General features: G+C 41.9%; 1 protein-coding gene across 2 annotated transcripts in view; it reads right to left on the reverse strand.

Moving 5' to 3' along the window:
• Positions 1–2383: 2383 nt before the first annotated feature.
• Positions 2384–16201, reverse strand: part of ITGB2 (integrin subunit beta 2) — a 179742-nt gene continuing 165924 nt past the window's right edge. For both annotated transcript variants that reach the window (XM_077272157.1, XM_077272156.1), the window contains exons 13-16: positions 14653–14863; positions 12041–12246; positions 9098–9264; positions 2384–2524 (exon numbers count right to left, since the gene is read on the reverse strand). In XM_077272157.1, the coding sequence (XP_077128272.1) occupies positions 2459–2524; positions 9098–9264; positions 12041–12246; positions 14653–14863 (650 nt within the window). In that variant the 3' untranslated portion in view covers positions 2384–2458. The remainder of the gene's footprint in view (positions 2525–9097; positions 9265–12040; positions 12247–14652; positions 14864–16201) is intronic.

Below are 16201 nucleotides of genomic sequence, written 5' to 3' on the forward strand. Positions count from 1 at the left end.
CGTGTTCTGTGCTGCTACAGCAAGTGAAATTTTTGGGGCAAGGGTGTCTATGATGCTCATAGTCTAATTTTTTAAAGGGAACCTATCACCTCAAATTGGCTGGATATGTAAATGCCTTTTTTCCGGTCCGATGGGCGGCGTTTCGTCTTCATTTCTCCACCCCATCCATCCCTGTGGTCCGCAATATGTTCGAGAATTAGAGTACTTGTCCTCCATAGTTCATGCAGTGGTCTTCAAATCTTGTCTTTTCAGATATACATTCCATTTTTTGCTCTGACCCTTTGTGTATACAGTATTTTGTGTTTTTTTTTAAATACATCCCACATATTGAAACATATTTTATCTCAGTCACTCATCTGGTCTATCAGTGGTATTTAAATCTTGTCTTTTCAGACATACATTCCATTTTTTGCTCTGATACCCTTGGTGTATACAGTATTTTGTGGTTTTAACATTTTTAAAAATAGAGGCCACATATAGAAATAGTCTGTTATCTCCATCCGACGGCCATTTTATGTGTGGTCTAAAAATAGTTTTTTTCATGCATACATTCCAATTTTTGGTCTGTCTAATACCCTAGGTCTATACACTATCTTGGTTAAAACAAAAAAATTTTTACAGTGTGGTAATGCTGTGACACTCCTCATCTATCTGTGGGCTACAAAGTGTGCTTTTGAGGCTTCCATTCTCCTTTTTTTTGCTGTGTGTTACCCTAGCTCAAAACAGTAAACACTATTTTGTCATGATTTTTTTTTTAAATGTACCCCCATGGGGAAATGTTGGTCAGCCCATACACTTGTGGAGGAGTCTAGGAGACACACTCCTTGGTAATGAGACAGTTTTGTTTAGGAGGCCCTCCTCCATGTTTCTACCAAGGGGGGATTGGGGTGCATGCAAATTTGGGTAAAGGCGGCTGTTGCATTGAATGCATAAGGAACCTGTATGGCAGGACCAACTGAAGACTGTGAAGTGGGTTTTCCTGTGGCCATCCAGTATCTGGGTTCAAAGGCTTATTGGGGTGCATATGACTTGATAGCAGGGCAGGCCTTGCATTCAATGCAACATTTTTTCAGGAGGCCCTCCTGTATCTCCACTGAAAGGGGTATTGGGGTGCGTTGTAATTCTTGGCAGCCCAGCCACTCACTGCATAGGCAATAACAGCATAGGAGACCCACTGCTTAATAATGGCCCTATAAGAATATTAATGCCGCCTGATGCCACTCTAAAAATAGGCTCTGTGACTTTAAGAGTCCCATCTACAGAAATGAAACAAGATGTGTCTCCTTATGTGTCACACCACATGCCCAGTTAGGGTTGTTAAATGTTACAATGACATTTCCCAGTGATTGCATTTGTATTGGTTGAAAGCAATGTTAAAGTTGAAAAACGCATCAAAAACGCTGCGTGTGAACATAGCCCAAGTGGTGGAGGAACATTTTGGTCTGGGGTTAATTATTTTGCCTTATATACAAGTCATTACCCTGGAAAGGAGGTTCCTTAACATATTTCCCAGCAAAATCCAGTTTGGTTTCGTTTTTGTATGTTTTTTTGGTGCACCTGTAAAAGTGGCCTGAAACTCTGACAACATTGCTTACAGCTGTGACCTAGGAGTCAGAAATGCTTCCAGGGGCGATCCCCATGATGTTCCTGTGTCATTTGCGCAGTGTTTCCATCATTTTCAGACGTTTTTAGACCTTAAAAAGGACCCCCGGGGGGATCGTGGTAAAAATACTCAGGTTTCCCATAGACTTACATTGGGCTCGTTGCTCGGGTCGAGTACCCGAGTATTCCAATCTGCTCGACCCGAGGAATGCGCACCCGAGCATTTTAGTGCTCGCTCATCACTAATCAATATGAATATACAGTACTCCTCAAATACGTTTTAATTAGCAAATACTGCTCCTTTTGTCTAAGAAGGTAATCACATGTCATGGTCACAGCAGCGGAGCTTCCTACTGCACATGCTCACAGGCGCCTTCCTATTAATGTTCTATTTTTTTTATAGCGCCATTAATTCCACTGCGCTTTACAGACATTATCATCACTCTCCCCATTGGGGCTCACAATCTTGATTCCCTATCATTATGTCTGTGGAGTGTGGTAGGAAATTGGAAAAAATGGAGGAAACCCACGCCAAAACGGGGAGAACGTACAAACTCCTTGCAGATGTCCTTTGTGGGATTTGAACCCATGACCCCAGCGCTGCAAGGCTGCAGTGCTAACCACTGAGGACATGCTCTGATAGTGTAACAAATAACAGCAGCTTTTATGTACTAAAGCGATTACCTTCCTAGAAAAAATAAATGTGATTTGCTAATTAAAGGTATTTCAGAATTTTCTTTATTCCTGGAGAAGTCCTTTAAATAAAAAAAAACACTTCAGCAACGTAAAAAGTATATACATGTTTAAAGCAAAAAGACAATAAAGCATTCTCTTGTGCTTGCTGTTAGATACATGATCATTCGCCATCAAAGTTCGGGTTCTTCACAGTGGTGGTGGCAGTAGTAAAGATGGGATTCACATTCTAAATAAAGAGAAAATAGTATAGTATAAAAGTGGCACAATATATTATAAAATACCATGGATATGGAGAATCTATACAGCAGGCGAAGAAGGACCATTAAGGGGCGCCAGTGTTACAGCATTGCACTAGCTTAGGTATCTATGGTTTTGACAACTCATATAGTGACAGTTAGTTGCTAGTGGTCGTAACCATGGATACCTAAGCTGCTGCAATGTCTGCACATGAGGAAAAAGACATAGCTTATCAGGAGAACTATGCTACATTTCTAATTGGAAGTATTTGCTAATATTATTTTTACATTCACTACATATTGGGATATGATCTTGGAGATGGGAATACCATTTAATTATAACTTTTCGCAAATTGTTAGATCTTCTAAGAAGACGTTAAAGACCCTTATGCACATTAGATCACAATCTGATAAACTCACTGATTTTGTAGGGACCAGCCAATCATCTAATCTAATGTATGGGGGGCTTCCCAACTCATCCTTGATATTATGTCTGGAGAACTAAGAGTTAATTCTTAAATGGAAGCAAAGGATTGTCAAAAGGAGATGTGCTGAAGACTCATCCACATCAGAGTTGAGTCCAGCATCACGATAAAACACATTTATTTGAAATACATTGAAAATCCAAGGTGCAAAAAGGAAGGTGCAAGCTAGATGTGGTTTACATTTTTCGAGCTCGTCTCAGCTCCTAGTTATAGCGTTCATCCTGACACAAGTAAAAACTAAAATACAGTGAGTACTGGGCGGTATTCATGACGTCACTCAATCAGTTCATGACTAAAGGCCCCCCATACACATGGGACTAATATCAACGGGTTTGGCCAACGGTCTAATGTGTATGAGGGCACCTGCCGGCTGATGGTCAGGAGAGATGTTTAGATCGCGCATGTCCCATTTCGGACTGCTGATAGCATTTAAAAAAACAGGTTTAACCAGCAGCACTCAGATATCCACGGTGCACGCTCCACAGTCCATGAATCCAACTGGACCAATACTCACAAAGTCAATGAAAAAAGGAGCAGCATCCATGTTCAGGTGAAGAAAAATTCAAACTTCTTTATTCTGCCATTACAAACATGCAACGTTTCGGCTGGAAATCAGCCTTTATCAAGCATAAAATAGACCATCAGTGGCCATCTTAAATAGTGTGGAACCCACATGTGGGCCAATCACCATCAAGGGCGGCCTTTAATACATAAATCCAAAATAGCACATAATATGTACATCCAATAAAAGATCATGTCATTGTGGCGATACAGTATACCATAATTAGACATATCATATAAAAATACATATCAAAAACAAAAGAAAATAGAAGTACAGCCATATAGGGACACCCCATGTCAAAATATCAGCCAATCACATCCCCGTTGTAGAATTGTCATGGTGATCACAACCCTGTATACATAGAGGCTGTCCAATCGCAATAATCGCTGATAAATGCGCCAAAACTGACCTCACACTATCACATCCTGAAGTCCAGAGGCTGCAAGACGCCGGCGCACGCGCACAGGAACCCCCCACGTCACTAGGTCATGTGACCGCAACGTGAGCGAAAAACCGGCGCAAGCGCACAACAGCATGCAGCCAACCACTCATACCCGGAGCACCTGGTCCCCAGCGCCGGAGGAAGTTTCACAGATCCCCGATGAGAACACGGAACATGGACGAGCGGCGGAAAATTAATGAAGTCATAGAGAACTGGTGGTAAATATATCATCTGTACAACTTTCGGAGACTGAGTATGATGTGTTATCCAAGGGGCTTTCATTTTGTCCTAAAAATTTTCCGGATTGGTTTCAAATTGAGTGTGATCTATTTGCTTTTTTTAGGAGATTACGTTTGTCCACTTTTTTCTCGGGGTCCAAATATGACTCCGATGAGACAACAGGGGGTGGGTTTACCCTTAAAGGGGCAGGTTTGTTTAATCGGAGTTCCTTTCAACCCCCCATTAAGAATCATTTTGTTGAGTCATATGTTGAATTAGTGGAAAGAGATATTAAATGGTTGAAATCCAGTTTCCGGAATTCTGGGTATAATAACCTATCCAATATGGAAAGATGTGCCCTTGTGAGCTTATCAAATAAAACTGAAATTACAATCAAACCGGCCGACAAAGGCGGTGCGGTTGTGGTGATGGATACAGTCAAATATAGGGCAGAAATTATGAGACAGTTGGCGGACACTGCTGTGTATTTGAAATTAGACTGTGACCCTACTACTCGTTTCCAAAGAAAGCTTAAACTTCTGATTGAGGATGCCTTAATTAGTGGACTTATCGATCAGAAGCTTTCGGATTTTTTGTTTGTAGATGCCCCGATTACCCCAGTTCTGTATACCCTCCCTAAGATCCACAAAGATTTGTTTTGTCCCCCCGGACGTCCGATTGTGTCGGGGCGAGGGTCTATGTGCAATAAGGTGGCGATTTTTTTGGACAAGGTTCTCCGCTGTTTCGCTACCTCCGCTCGCTCATATATTAGGGATACAGGTGACTTCTTAGAGAAAATCAACAATGTCCGAGTTGGTACCTCTACTACCTTAGTGTCCTTTGACGTTGTATCTTTATATACATCTATTGAACACGAAAGGGGCTTGGATGCTGTCGGTGTGGCGCTATCGGGCTCGGAGGTGGCCCCTGAGTGTGCACGGTTGGTCCTCACGCTGCTGGAGTTCATCCTCACGAGAAATTTCTTTCTCTTTGGGGATGATTACTACCAGCAGCTACGGGGTACCGCCATGGGGTCCAATGTGGCCCCCACGTATGCTAACATCTATATGGCGGTACTCGAGGACCAATTCGTGTACAGTTCCAGCTTTTGGGGCCACGTCCGGGCTTGGTGGCGCTACATAGACGACATCTTTTGTGTGTGGGAGGGGTCTCAAGATGAACTTTCGATGTTCTTGTTGGAACTCAATGGCGTGCATCCAGAACTGAGATTCACCATGACACACTCGGGGGATCGTTTACAGTTTCTGGACACAATGGTGTACAAAAAAGGTGACATTTTATGTACTGATTTATTTACGAAAATTACTGACAAGAATAGTCTTCTATACTACGATAGTTATCACCCAAGGAGGATGATGGACTCGTTACCATGGAGTCAGTTGGTTCGTGTGCGGAGGATAGTCTCGGATAGTGACACACGGGATTTGAGATTGGAGGAGATGTGTGAGAAATTTATTCGTAGGGGCTATCCTAGTAGGAAGGTGGTTCACCAAAAACAGAAGGTAAGGGAGTTATCGGATGGTGACCTGACAGCACACAGTACCAGGGCGAAACAAAGGCGTATTCCATTTGTCTCCACATATTGTCCAGCTAGCAATGGGATTGCCAATATCCTTAACAAACATTGGGGTATATTGAATAGAGGTTTGCCTCATGTGCAGGACTTCATTTTGCGTCCCATTCTGTCATACAGACGGGGTCGCAATCTGAAGGATCGATTGGTCAATTCGGATGTTGGGACGGGTAAAGTTCCCCTCCAAAGGACTTTATGTCCACCACGAATGGGTAATTTTCCCTGTTTAAACTGTTCTTGTTGCGGTAACATGCTGAAAGGGGATAGTTTTAGTCATCCTCAGACTGGGAAGAAGTTTATGATCAAAGAGCGATATACGTGCTCGTCTAAATTTGTGATTTATGTAATAACGTGCCCATGTGGTCTCATGTATGTTGGTGAGACCACTATGGAGATAAGATCACGGGTTAATAAACACAAGAGCACTATCAGGACGCAAATGTTTGATTTGCCAATTCCCAAACATTTCCATGATTGTAGGCACTCCATTAATCAATTAAGGTTCAGAGTTATCGATGGGGTCCCTGTGTTGAGGAGGGGGGGCGATAGGGTTAAAAAATTTAAACAAAAAGAACTAAGGTGGATCTCCATATTGGAGACTTTGCAACCCAAAGGGTTGAATATAGAATATAACCTTCAAGTGTGCTTGCCCTGAACCCTCCTCTTCCAGGTTTTGGGGTTCCTCTTCTGTTTTGTATATAGTATGTATTTTAGTCATATTTATTTATTAGTGTTTTTTCTCCCCCTTTTTTTCTTTTAGCCTACTACGGGATTTGGCACCCATGGATATCAGGGGGATACAAGGAATCAGCATATGTGGATTAGGTCCATTTGATTGACTATGATGTCGTTTATGCCGTATTCCTTCTCCTTATTTGCTTGTTTCCCCTATGTCTGGTGTTTACCTCCATTTATGCATCACTATTCACTCTGTTGTATGAGAGCCATGGATATGGCTGGTCCTTTACATTCCCCTGTTGCACGGGTCCGGCGCGGCCGTGTGATTGGCAGGGGGTGCGGCTGTTTTGGTTACGCTGCGGCGCCTCCCTGCCTCACACGTGCCGGCGCTGGGGACCAGGTGCTCCGGGTATGAGTGGCTGGCTGCATGCTGTTGTGCGCTTGCGCCGGTTTTTCGCTCACGTTGCGGTCACATGACCTAGTGACGTGGGGGGTTCCTGTGCGCGTGCGCCGGCGTCTTGCAGCCTCTGGACTTCAGGATGTGATAGTGTGAGGTCAGTTTTGGCGCATTTATCAGCGATTATTGCGATTGGACAGCCTCTATGTATACAGGGTTGTGATCACCATGACAATTCTACAACGGGGATGTGATTGGCTGATATTTTGACATGGGGTGTTCCTATATGGCTGTACTTCTATTTTCTTTTGTTTTTGATATGTATTTTTATATGATATGTCTAATTATGGTATACTGTATCGCCACAATGACATGATCTTTTATTGGATGTACATATTATGTGCTATTTTGGATTTATGTATTAAAGGCCGCCCTTGATGGTGATTGGCCCACATGTGGGTTCCACACTATTTAAGATGGCCACTGATGGTCTATTTTATGCTTGATAAAGGCTGATTTCCAGCCGAAACGTTGCATGTTTGTAATGGCAGAATAAAGAAGTTTGAATTTTTCTTCACCTGAACATGGATGCTGCTCCTTTTTTCATTGACTTTGCTGATAGCATTTGTCTACCTGTGATAAGCCGCCGGCCAATGTGTTAACCAGCGGCTTTCTCATAGAGAACACAGGAGTGCTCGGCTGAGTGAACACTCCTGTGTATGGGAGAGTCAGCTGAGATGGCTGTCGGCCGAACGACCGGCCAAAGTATTGTTCAGTCGACATCCATCTAATGTGTATGGCCAGCTTACCAGCTAAGACAATGCTCAAAATATGTAAGCCACAACTAACTTGCTCCATCTTTTTGCACCTTGGATTTTTAATGTTTTTCAAATAAATGTGTTTTATTCTGATGCCGGTGGGTATATGGGCCATACATACAAAAAAATTGAATTTGGGGGGCCACATTCTTTGCAGGACAAAGTGACATATTAAAGTGATATCATTTTTTTCTTTACACCTTTTGATAATTTTTGTTAAAGTTTTTCATGTGTTTATTTTTTTAAATGGCAATCATCGTATGGGTTATGCTACAGTTTTATAACTTGGGTCGTTATTGATGAGGCGATAACAAACGTCCACTTTTTGGTTTACTTTAGTTTTTATGTAAAACAGCATTTTTAGTGGCAAAATATTTTTTCATGCTTTATTTTTACGCTTTGACTATTTTGTTTCCCCCCAATTTCCCCCCAATTGGCCACATACAGTAATATTGTCTGATAATTAGCACCTCATAATAATTCTGGCAAACCTCTTGTAGTAATGTGCCCTATCCTTGTCCCCATCTTGTAGTAATCTCCCTATCCTGGTCCCCATCTTGTAGTAATCTCCCCATCCTGGTCCCCATCTTGTAGTAATCTCCCCATCCTGGTCCTCATCTTGGAGTAATGTCCCCATCCTGGTCCCCACATTGTATTAATGCCCCCTCCTGGTCCCCTTCTTGTAGTAATGTCTCCATCCTGGTCCCCTTCTTGCAGTAATGTCCCCATCCAGGTCCCTTGATCCAAGGACGCACACTCAACTGAAATTGCTGTCGTCGGGAGACCACTGGACCAGGCTGCAATTGTCAAGGGGTCTACAGTGCCTGCGGGCACCATGAAGCAGACTCAGGGGCCGCGTGTTTGGGTCCCCTGGTGTGGCACCCCCTTTTTGGGCTGTGCATTTAGTCAATATAGCATTATCAGGGCAGGTGTTTAGACAGTCAGGCTGGGTCCTGCTCTGCCACGTCTATTGAGGCTTCTTAGCACATAGAGGTTTAATACTAGAGATAGGACTATCCTGATTGGGTACACCTCGCCGCGGTGGGATGGCTTTTACACTTTTTTTTATCAAAATAGTGTCAACTAAGTAGCCTATATTATTTACATCCATGTACTATTTCTATTTTTTCATATACTTAATGCCCATTTTGTTTTTATCCTAGGTTATATCTAGGTAACATGGGGAGGTCCCCAATGTGTTGAACTGTAATATGTAATGAACCTCAGACTCTCTCTCCGTTAAAGAGGTCCTCTCACACCAAGCAGGCTGCATCTACATATCCAGACTGAGCATTATAGTGTAGTGTTCTCTTTAATCTTGGTTTCTGGTTATTGGGCAAAGTTAAAAGCTATAGTATTTTAAGTTACCTTGTCCCACTTGACATGTCGCTTTTCTTTCTCGAAGCGCTGCCACTCTTTCCGATCCTTAACTTCTGTGATCAGTTTCCATATGATAAGACCGATGACTCCAATTAAAATGACACCTGCAATGGTGCCTCCCACAATTGCAAAGATGTTGGGTGCTTCGGGGCATTCTATGAATTTAAAAAAAAACCACAAAAACTGTAGGTTATTCATTTTGTTGCCTGTGAATGTTTTTCAAGCAGAAATTGAGAATGATCTGAAAAAATGTTAATGGAAAATCTGCATAATTACACAAAAATGCATCTCCTGCTGCAGCATCCTGCAGGTTTCATCTTTCTAGTCCTGCCTTGACAAACCTAAAATTTCAGGTAAATTTTGACTTTGTATGTTTTATGCTAGTGTAGCAACTCACTTGGTAAAATCGGTAAAACTGCAACTGATCCTTCCAGATCCTGTACAGACTAGAGATCCTGACCCCACAGTCCTTACTGGTTCCTGCATGAGCTGAAAAAGCCCTAACCATATACTAGAAGATGGCGACTCAGACCTATGCTGCCTAAAAGGCCACTGAGCATGTCACGTTCCTTCTGGAGGGTAGAGTAGAGTATAAACTACCTATTAAAGCAAAAGTGTGCTGAAAAAAAGGAAAGATCCCAGAGTGAGTAAAACAAACCTTGGAATACCAAATAAAGAATGGAGTGTGGAATGGTAGATATTCTGCCACCTACTTTTGAAACAGGAACAGAAAATAGGAGAAGGGTAAAAAACAGAAACAGCAAGGAGTTAAACCCTAGATGAAATTTCACTGACTGGTTTTAAACTACAACAGAATGTCTGGACATCAAAAATGAGACTATCACCAGCAAGAAATGCCAGCCGGGGGAAACAATATAAAGTCGCATCCAAAAGGTGATAGGGCAGACAAATGAAAACACATGGGTTATGCTAAACAGACTGCAGCCAGAAATCAGGACCTAAACACCCAGAGAAAAGGTGTGTCTGCTGTGACTCAATGGACAGAAAAGCCAACCACAAAACACAGGCTCAAGGGTTCGAACCCTGGAGAATGACAGTATGTCAGTGTTTGGTCCCCCTGCCGTTTCCATCTTTCCACTTTAGGAAGTGAGTTTTTGGGAGAAAGAACCCACAATTTAATGACTGTGCTGTGGGGGAAAGATAGCATCTTCGTTTGCTACATGTGACAGTGTTGCAATGAAACCCAAGTTTGGATCAGCCTGCCACTGAATTTTGATGTTAAAAGCATTCTTTAGTGAGGACTTTGAATTTTTGGGACTAATCTTTTATACTTTTTGCTACTGGATGGTCTTCACCATAGTCATTTGTTCACTCAGTAGGACAGGGCACAGGTAGTGGATATGAAGATTGTTTGCTGCATGAACCTGAGAAACACACACCTGTTGGGAGGAAAAGAATTGAAGATGGATACCAGCAATCTAATGTGAACGGTTTCCTCTATGTAGTAAATATGTTGACTGCCTAATGAACAGGTGAGGATTACTTGAGATTTGTAGGAAGAGTCCGATGTTGCAACTGTATTGTATTGTAATAAATGTCCAACTGGGGGTCTGTATGTTGGGGAGACAGGGCAAAAACTGAGAACAAGGATAAATTCTCACCGCCATACAATAAAAGAAAAAGAATGGATCTACCTGTGGCCAAACATTTTTGTATGCCTGATCATAGCACCATGGACCTGAAATTACTTGTATTGAAAGGTAGCTTCAAATCTCAGAGAGACAGGAGAATCCTTGAGTATAAACTTATGATGACCTTTGACACACTTAGTGCAGGAATGAAAGTGTCGCATGGATTTATGTCTTTTTACATCAATTAAGGAATTTGCACTTCAGACCATGTGGGGTCATAATAACAGAACCAGACCCCAATCAGAGGACAATAAAACATTCACTCTCCTAATCTAGAAACTTTCCAATATTTATGGACACAACTGTTTATCACTTATCACTCTCCCATAATGACAGTTCTGTGCAGTGTTGTGTATAAATATGTGATTCTTCAGAATTTCTTTTAGTCTATGCCTGATGAAGATACCTGAGTTGTCTCGAAGGCTTGCAATTTGTTACCATCTTTTCAGTTAGCCATTAAAAGGTATCAACCACTGAGGACTCTCAATTCTAAACATTTTTCTATCTACTGGCTAACACGGTACCAAGATATATATCTTTCCTGTAGCAACTGTATTGGTGATGACAATTTGGGGAATTATGATAAGGTTATTTCCATCTTCTTAAATGGGTAACATTACAGAGTTCTTTACGAGAGCTGCTTAAGCGCTAAATGGTTCTCTGTTACTTGCACTTACTAAGTGGAGGCAAATATTAGCCTCCATGAAGGCTAGTATTTGCAGCAGCAGCAGAGAGGAGCAGGTAGGCAACTAACTAGGTAACTTTGAACATTGCTATAGCAGAGGAGTTTGAGTGGTGATTCCTGAGGGTAGGCATCAAGAGTGCATAAATTATCTGGTAAGAGCTACTTCAGGGCACAAGATAGCTGTCTGTGAGGGGGGCATTGACAAGTACTTTGAGTTTTTGCTGTGCTGCATTGTGAAAGACACAGAGGCTATTCTAAAGGGATGGAAGTGCTGCTGGGGAGATTGCCAGCAGACTTCTACAAGTTTTACAAATACAAAGTAAAGTGTGTCAGGTGTTATGCTATCATGGTCTACCACTGTACCTCTTGTACCTCTGTACAAGCCAGTTTCTTCATGTAAGGTCAGTAACTACCATGTATGTTGCCTTCTGAAAAGCTCTAACTCTAAACATCTCTATTTAAACTACTACAAGGCTTTATTAGTAACAGAAACTTCTGTTATGAGAAGCAATTACAATAACAACATAACATACAGTAAGGGAATGACTAGTTAGACAATTCCGTGATATATAGTTTGCAGAACTTATCGTTTACCTCTTTTTAAAGTATATCGTATGGAGAAGTTGTTTCTACCGTTCTCCTCCTGTAAGTAATACTGCATCCAACAGTTGTCGGAATCTTTCTCTTTGCAGATTGGTTGTTCGGTGACATCCTCCACTGGTGTGACCCTGGCTCCAGAACAAATACCTATGCAGTTCTCTAAATTCTTCCCTCCTTTAATATGACATTCAACACAGGGCCTATAGCATGGGAAAGGCAAGCTTTTAAGTTATGTGATCTTGAATATAGCACTCCTATGCAAATACATAAACATCATTAAACTTTTGGATTCTTATATTCTTTAAGGTACAAAGATTTTTTTTTATAATCGACTTTATACTAATTAAAAGCTGTCCCAACAGTAATAATGCATGAAGAACTTGCTATATCTCTTACAGATTTCTTACATCCTGTTTGATGATATTATCATTTATAGACATCTAAGGGCTTATTCAGATGTCCGTGCACAGACTGGCCGTGGTCCCCCCACCCGAACATGACAGCTTCATAGAAATATAAGAATCTGTTACACTTGGGTCAGAAGAGTCATGACCAGTCCATGCATTAGTGGTCAGTGCATGGACCGAATGGCATGGACATCTGAATGAGCCTTAAGAGGTAATTATGGAGTTCTCCTTGAAGAATAGTCAGGACACATACAAATCAATAGTAGTTGTAGCTACATGAGGTCAAGGTTAACAGACCATGATGATGACAGATTAGCTTCACCTTGCAATATGTAGCAGACCTGCTGCACCTTCACCCTACAGAAGAGGGCTTCTTCTTTATCTGCACTTTCACTTACAGTAATCCCAGATCTTGTCCCACCAGTCAGATGGCTCACTTGCTTACAGGACCGGAACACATTAAATCCTCATGGTAGCCTGTCTCTCACAATGTATATGCATTTTGTTCACTTTCAGGACCAAAACAGGTCAACTGTAACCTCATCATAGCTTTCCAGAGAGCTGAAGGTCTCACACAGCCCACACAACTATAAGCGTTGGCTCCACTCATGGACTGAGATCTTGCAGAGCACCCACTATTAGGTACTTACAAAATCATGCCATTCTGCAACTTCTCATATTCTTAGTCTCTGTCAGAACATTAGTTGACAGCTTTATTCAGGAACCCAATCAATTTTTTCTGCCTCAAGGCTTTTGACAGTCTCAGATTGGATAAACTGAGATCAAAGAAAGGTATTCCAGCTACTCAATGTAGTCTGCCAAACACTGCCATATAAAGATTCCCTGTGCCCCTTTCCAACAGTGCAGCAGTGCTGAATTTGATCCATTGTGCACCACAACCCACCAGTTCATCAAACCTCAGCACTAACGGGGCCCAGACAGTGCAAGACAAAGCACAAAGTAACCGAAAATGCACATCATAACACAAGCGCATGCAACACTCGCTACAGACTTCTCTCAGGCTACCTTTTGTCAGGACCCTTTTTTAAAGAGGTTCTCTGGGAATAAGCAATTGATGACATAATCCTAGGATAGGTCAACAATATGTGATTGATATAAGTTTGAAATCTGCTCCATTAGCGACGGGATGCCAGCAATGTATAGAGGGTAACTCAGTCAGTAGCCCAGTGCATTTTTTACTGGCCGCTGCCTTCTGTAGTCGCTCAGTTTCTCGAGTACTCAGTCACTCACAGAAGTTGATCATATATTAGCCTGCCATCACACATTGAGTCTTTGGTGCAGTTTTGATGCTTTTTCTGGAACCAAGGAGTGAATCTATAAAAGATCAGACTAATATATTTTCTTCCTGTTGGAATTTTGACATTGGCTCTAAAAACTGTACCAGAAATGGATTAAAAAATTGTATGTTTGATTCAAGTCTAACAATGGGTTAAGATATTGCTGCAGGAAAAACTGCAGCAAAATTGACTTGTTTTTGCTGCAATTTTAGAAAACCATGGCCATTAGAATAAAAAGCACATGCACACGTCACATGTGAAGCCGCCCTTTACTGGAGTTTCTCCTCCTTGTACAAAGAATGATTTTGATAATATTATACTAGATAATTCCTCATAACGCAATGTCCTCATGTAATATTGCATTCCTTCCAATTCAGAGTTTCAGACGTATTTCTCCTTGAAACATGAAAGCATATGTTCTGATCTTTAGTCACATTATTGGTGGTTTAGTGTTCCGTGTACATAATGCCAATGGACCAAGATGTGTTCTTGGTATAATGCGGATTGTGTTAAATAATGAATGGTGTACTTGAGAATAAAGGTGTTTTTCGGCACATCCAGCCAGATCCATTCACTTTTAAATGATTTTCATGGGTCATACCAATGAGATTGTGATTTAAGTAAAAATAGAATCTCCTGTAGATATGGAGGCAAAAATATTAGAAACTGTATTCTGCATTTTCTTACTTACTGCATATCTGTTTCTGGGAAACATGGCGGCGTAAGGTGGCCATTACTGCTCGGACATGATAGGCATAACATTTGTCTCTTAGAGACAGGTATATACTACGTAAAGGCTGAAAAGCATTTCAATAAATTTAGGGAGGACAACAAGAGCTTTAAGGAATTAAGCACACAAACAATAAAAATGATCTAAAATGCAGTAATGCTACTTAGTTACCCAAAACGTGGACATTGGGAAGGGCATCCGGGACAAGTCTTGCAGTCTGGTCCTATATAACTTGGATCGCAGCTACATCTGTTGCATTCACACTTCCCGCGGCCGCTACATATCACTCCATTTTTCATGCAGTTAACTGTAGATTTTTTGCACTGACATCCAGGCCCATCAAAACCATCAAAGCAAGAGCAAATACCACAGTTACAGGTTCCTGTAAAATAAAAGGAAACCAGTTCAATGTAAACTGATTGTTTTACCTCTAGGCTTTCTTGTATTATTCGGACTGGGGTGAAAATGTGAATTCTGTAGGCGACATTGTAAGTTTGAATTGCGTGACCCGAAAGACAGGAGCATCTCTTTCAGATCATTTTTAAGAGATCAATGTTACATTTTATTTATTTTACTCACTTATTTAGCATATAAACTATAACACCCAAAAAAGTGCAATAAATTGAATCTAGTAAGGATATTTCCAGAAAATTGTTTGTTTTTGGTGCATACAGAAGGTGTGCAGGTGTCCTGGTCCTCCTTGTAGTTTCTCAGCATGTAGGAGTTTCTCCTGTGTACTTACAGCAATGTCCGTTTATCTTTGGGGTGTGGGAAGTAACTGGAGTACCCAAAGGAAACCCACACAAACACAGGGAGAACATACAATCTCCCTGCAGATGTTGTCCTTGATGAGATTTGAGTTCAGCACCACACCGTTGCAAAGCAACAATGCTAACCACTGAGCCACCATGATGTCCATAAAACTGATTATTTTATGTCACATTGTAATATGGGTCAAGGCTTGTTTGCTATGGGGCTCAGAAGTCTTGGCTCTTGCTACATAGTCTGATTTGCTAAACAAATACAATTTGTTAGAATGCAGGGCATGACCAGAAGTCAGGCGAGCCCCACACACTTGTGTGAGCTCTGGGCCCATCCACTTTAACACCATCAATTCGGAGGAAATCAAGGCCATCCAGCTCCCAGACTGCCTAACCCCGCTCTGCTCTGCTACCTGAACCCTTCTGAGCCTGTTTTTTCTGCCCTGCGACGCTGCTGACACCGAGGCCTAACTGAAGCCAGAGTCTCTCCTACGCAGTACTGGCGGCGTTGTTCTATCCCTCCTCCTCCAGTGCTGGGACAGTTCCGACTGGCGGCCCGAGGCTCCAGAGGTGAGAGATTCCCGCGCTTCTCTGCGAGGGAATTTCCCATAACTTTGTTGTCTGGTTGGATGGGTGTTCACACTGACATACATCGAGGCCTGCTCCAGACTAGTCCCCCTCTGTGTGTTGAAACTACTGGGGGGGGGGGAACCCACTATCTGAAATGGCTGCCCTCCGGTCGTATTAACAGCCCTGCTGGGCCTCTGACTGCATTACCTCCACAGTGTCTTGTGCTCAGTTAACATGCAATAGGAGACTACTGCAATAAGAGACTACTACAGTGGAGTCCCAACAGCCTACCAATTAAATTTCCCCAGGCTTGAAGACATATATATTTTGGATTTGCTAAGCACAATTCAGCATTGCTAGGGTTAATCCTATATTTGACTCATTTAACC

Source organism: Ranitomeya variabilis, chromosome 7 (assembly GCF_051348905.1).
Source record: "Ranitomeya variabilis isolate aRanVar5 chromosome 7, aRanVar5.hap1, whole genome shotgun sequence".
NCBI lineage: Eukaryota > Metazoa > Chordata > Amphibia > Anura > Dendrobatidae > Ranitomeya > Ranitomeya variabilis.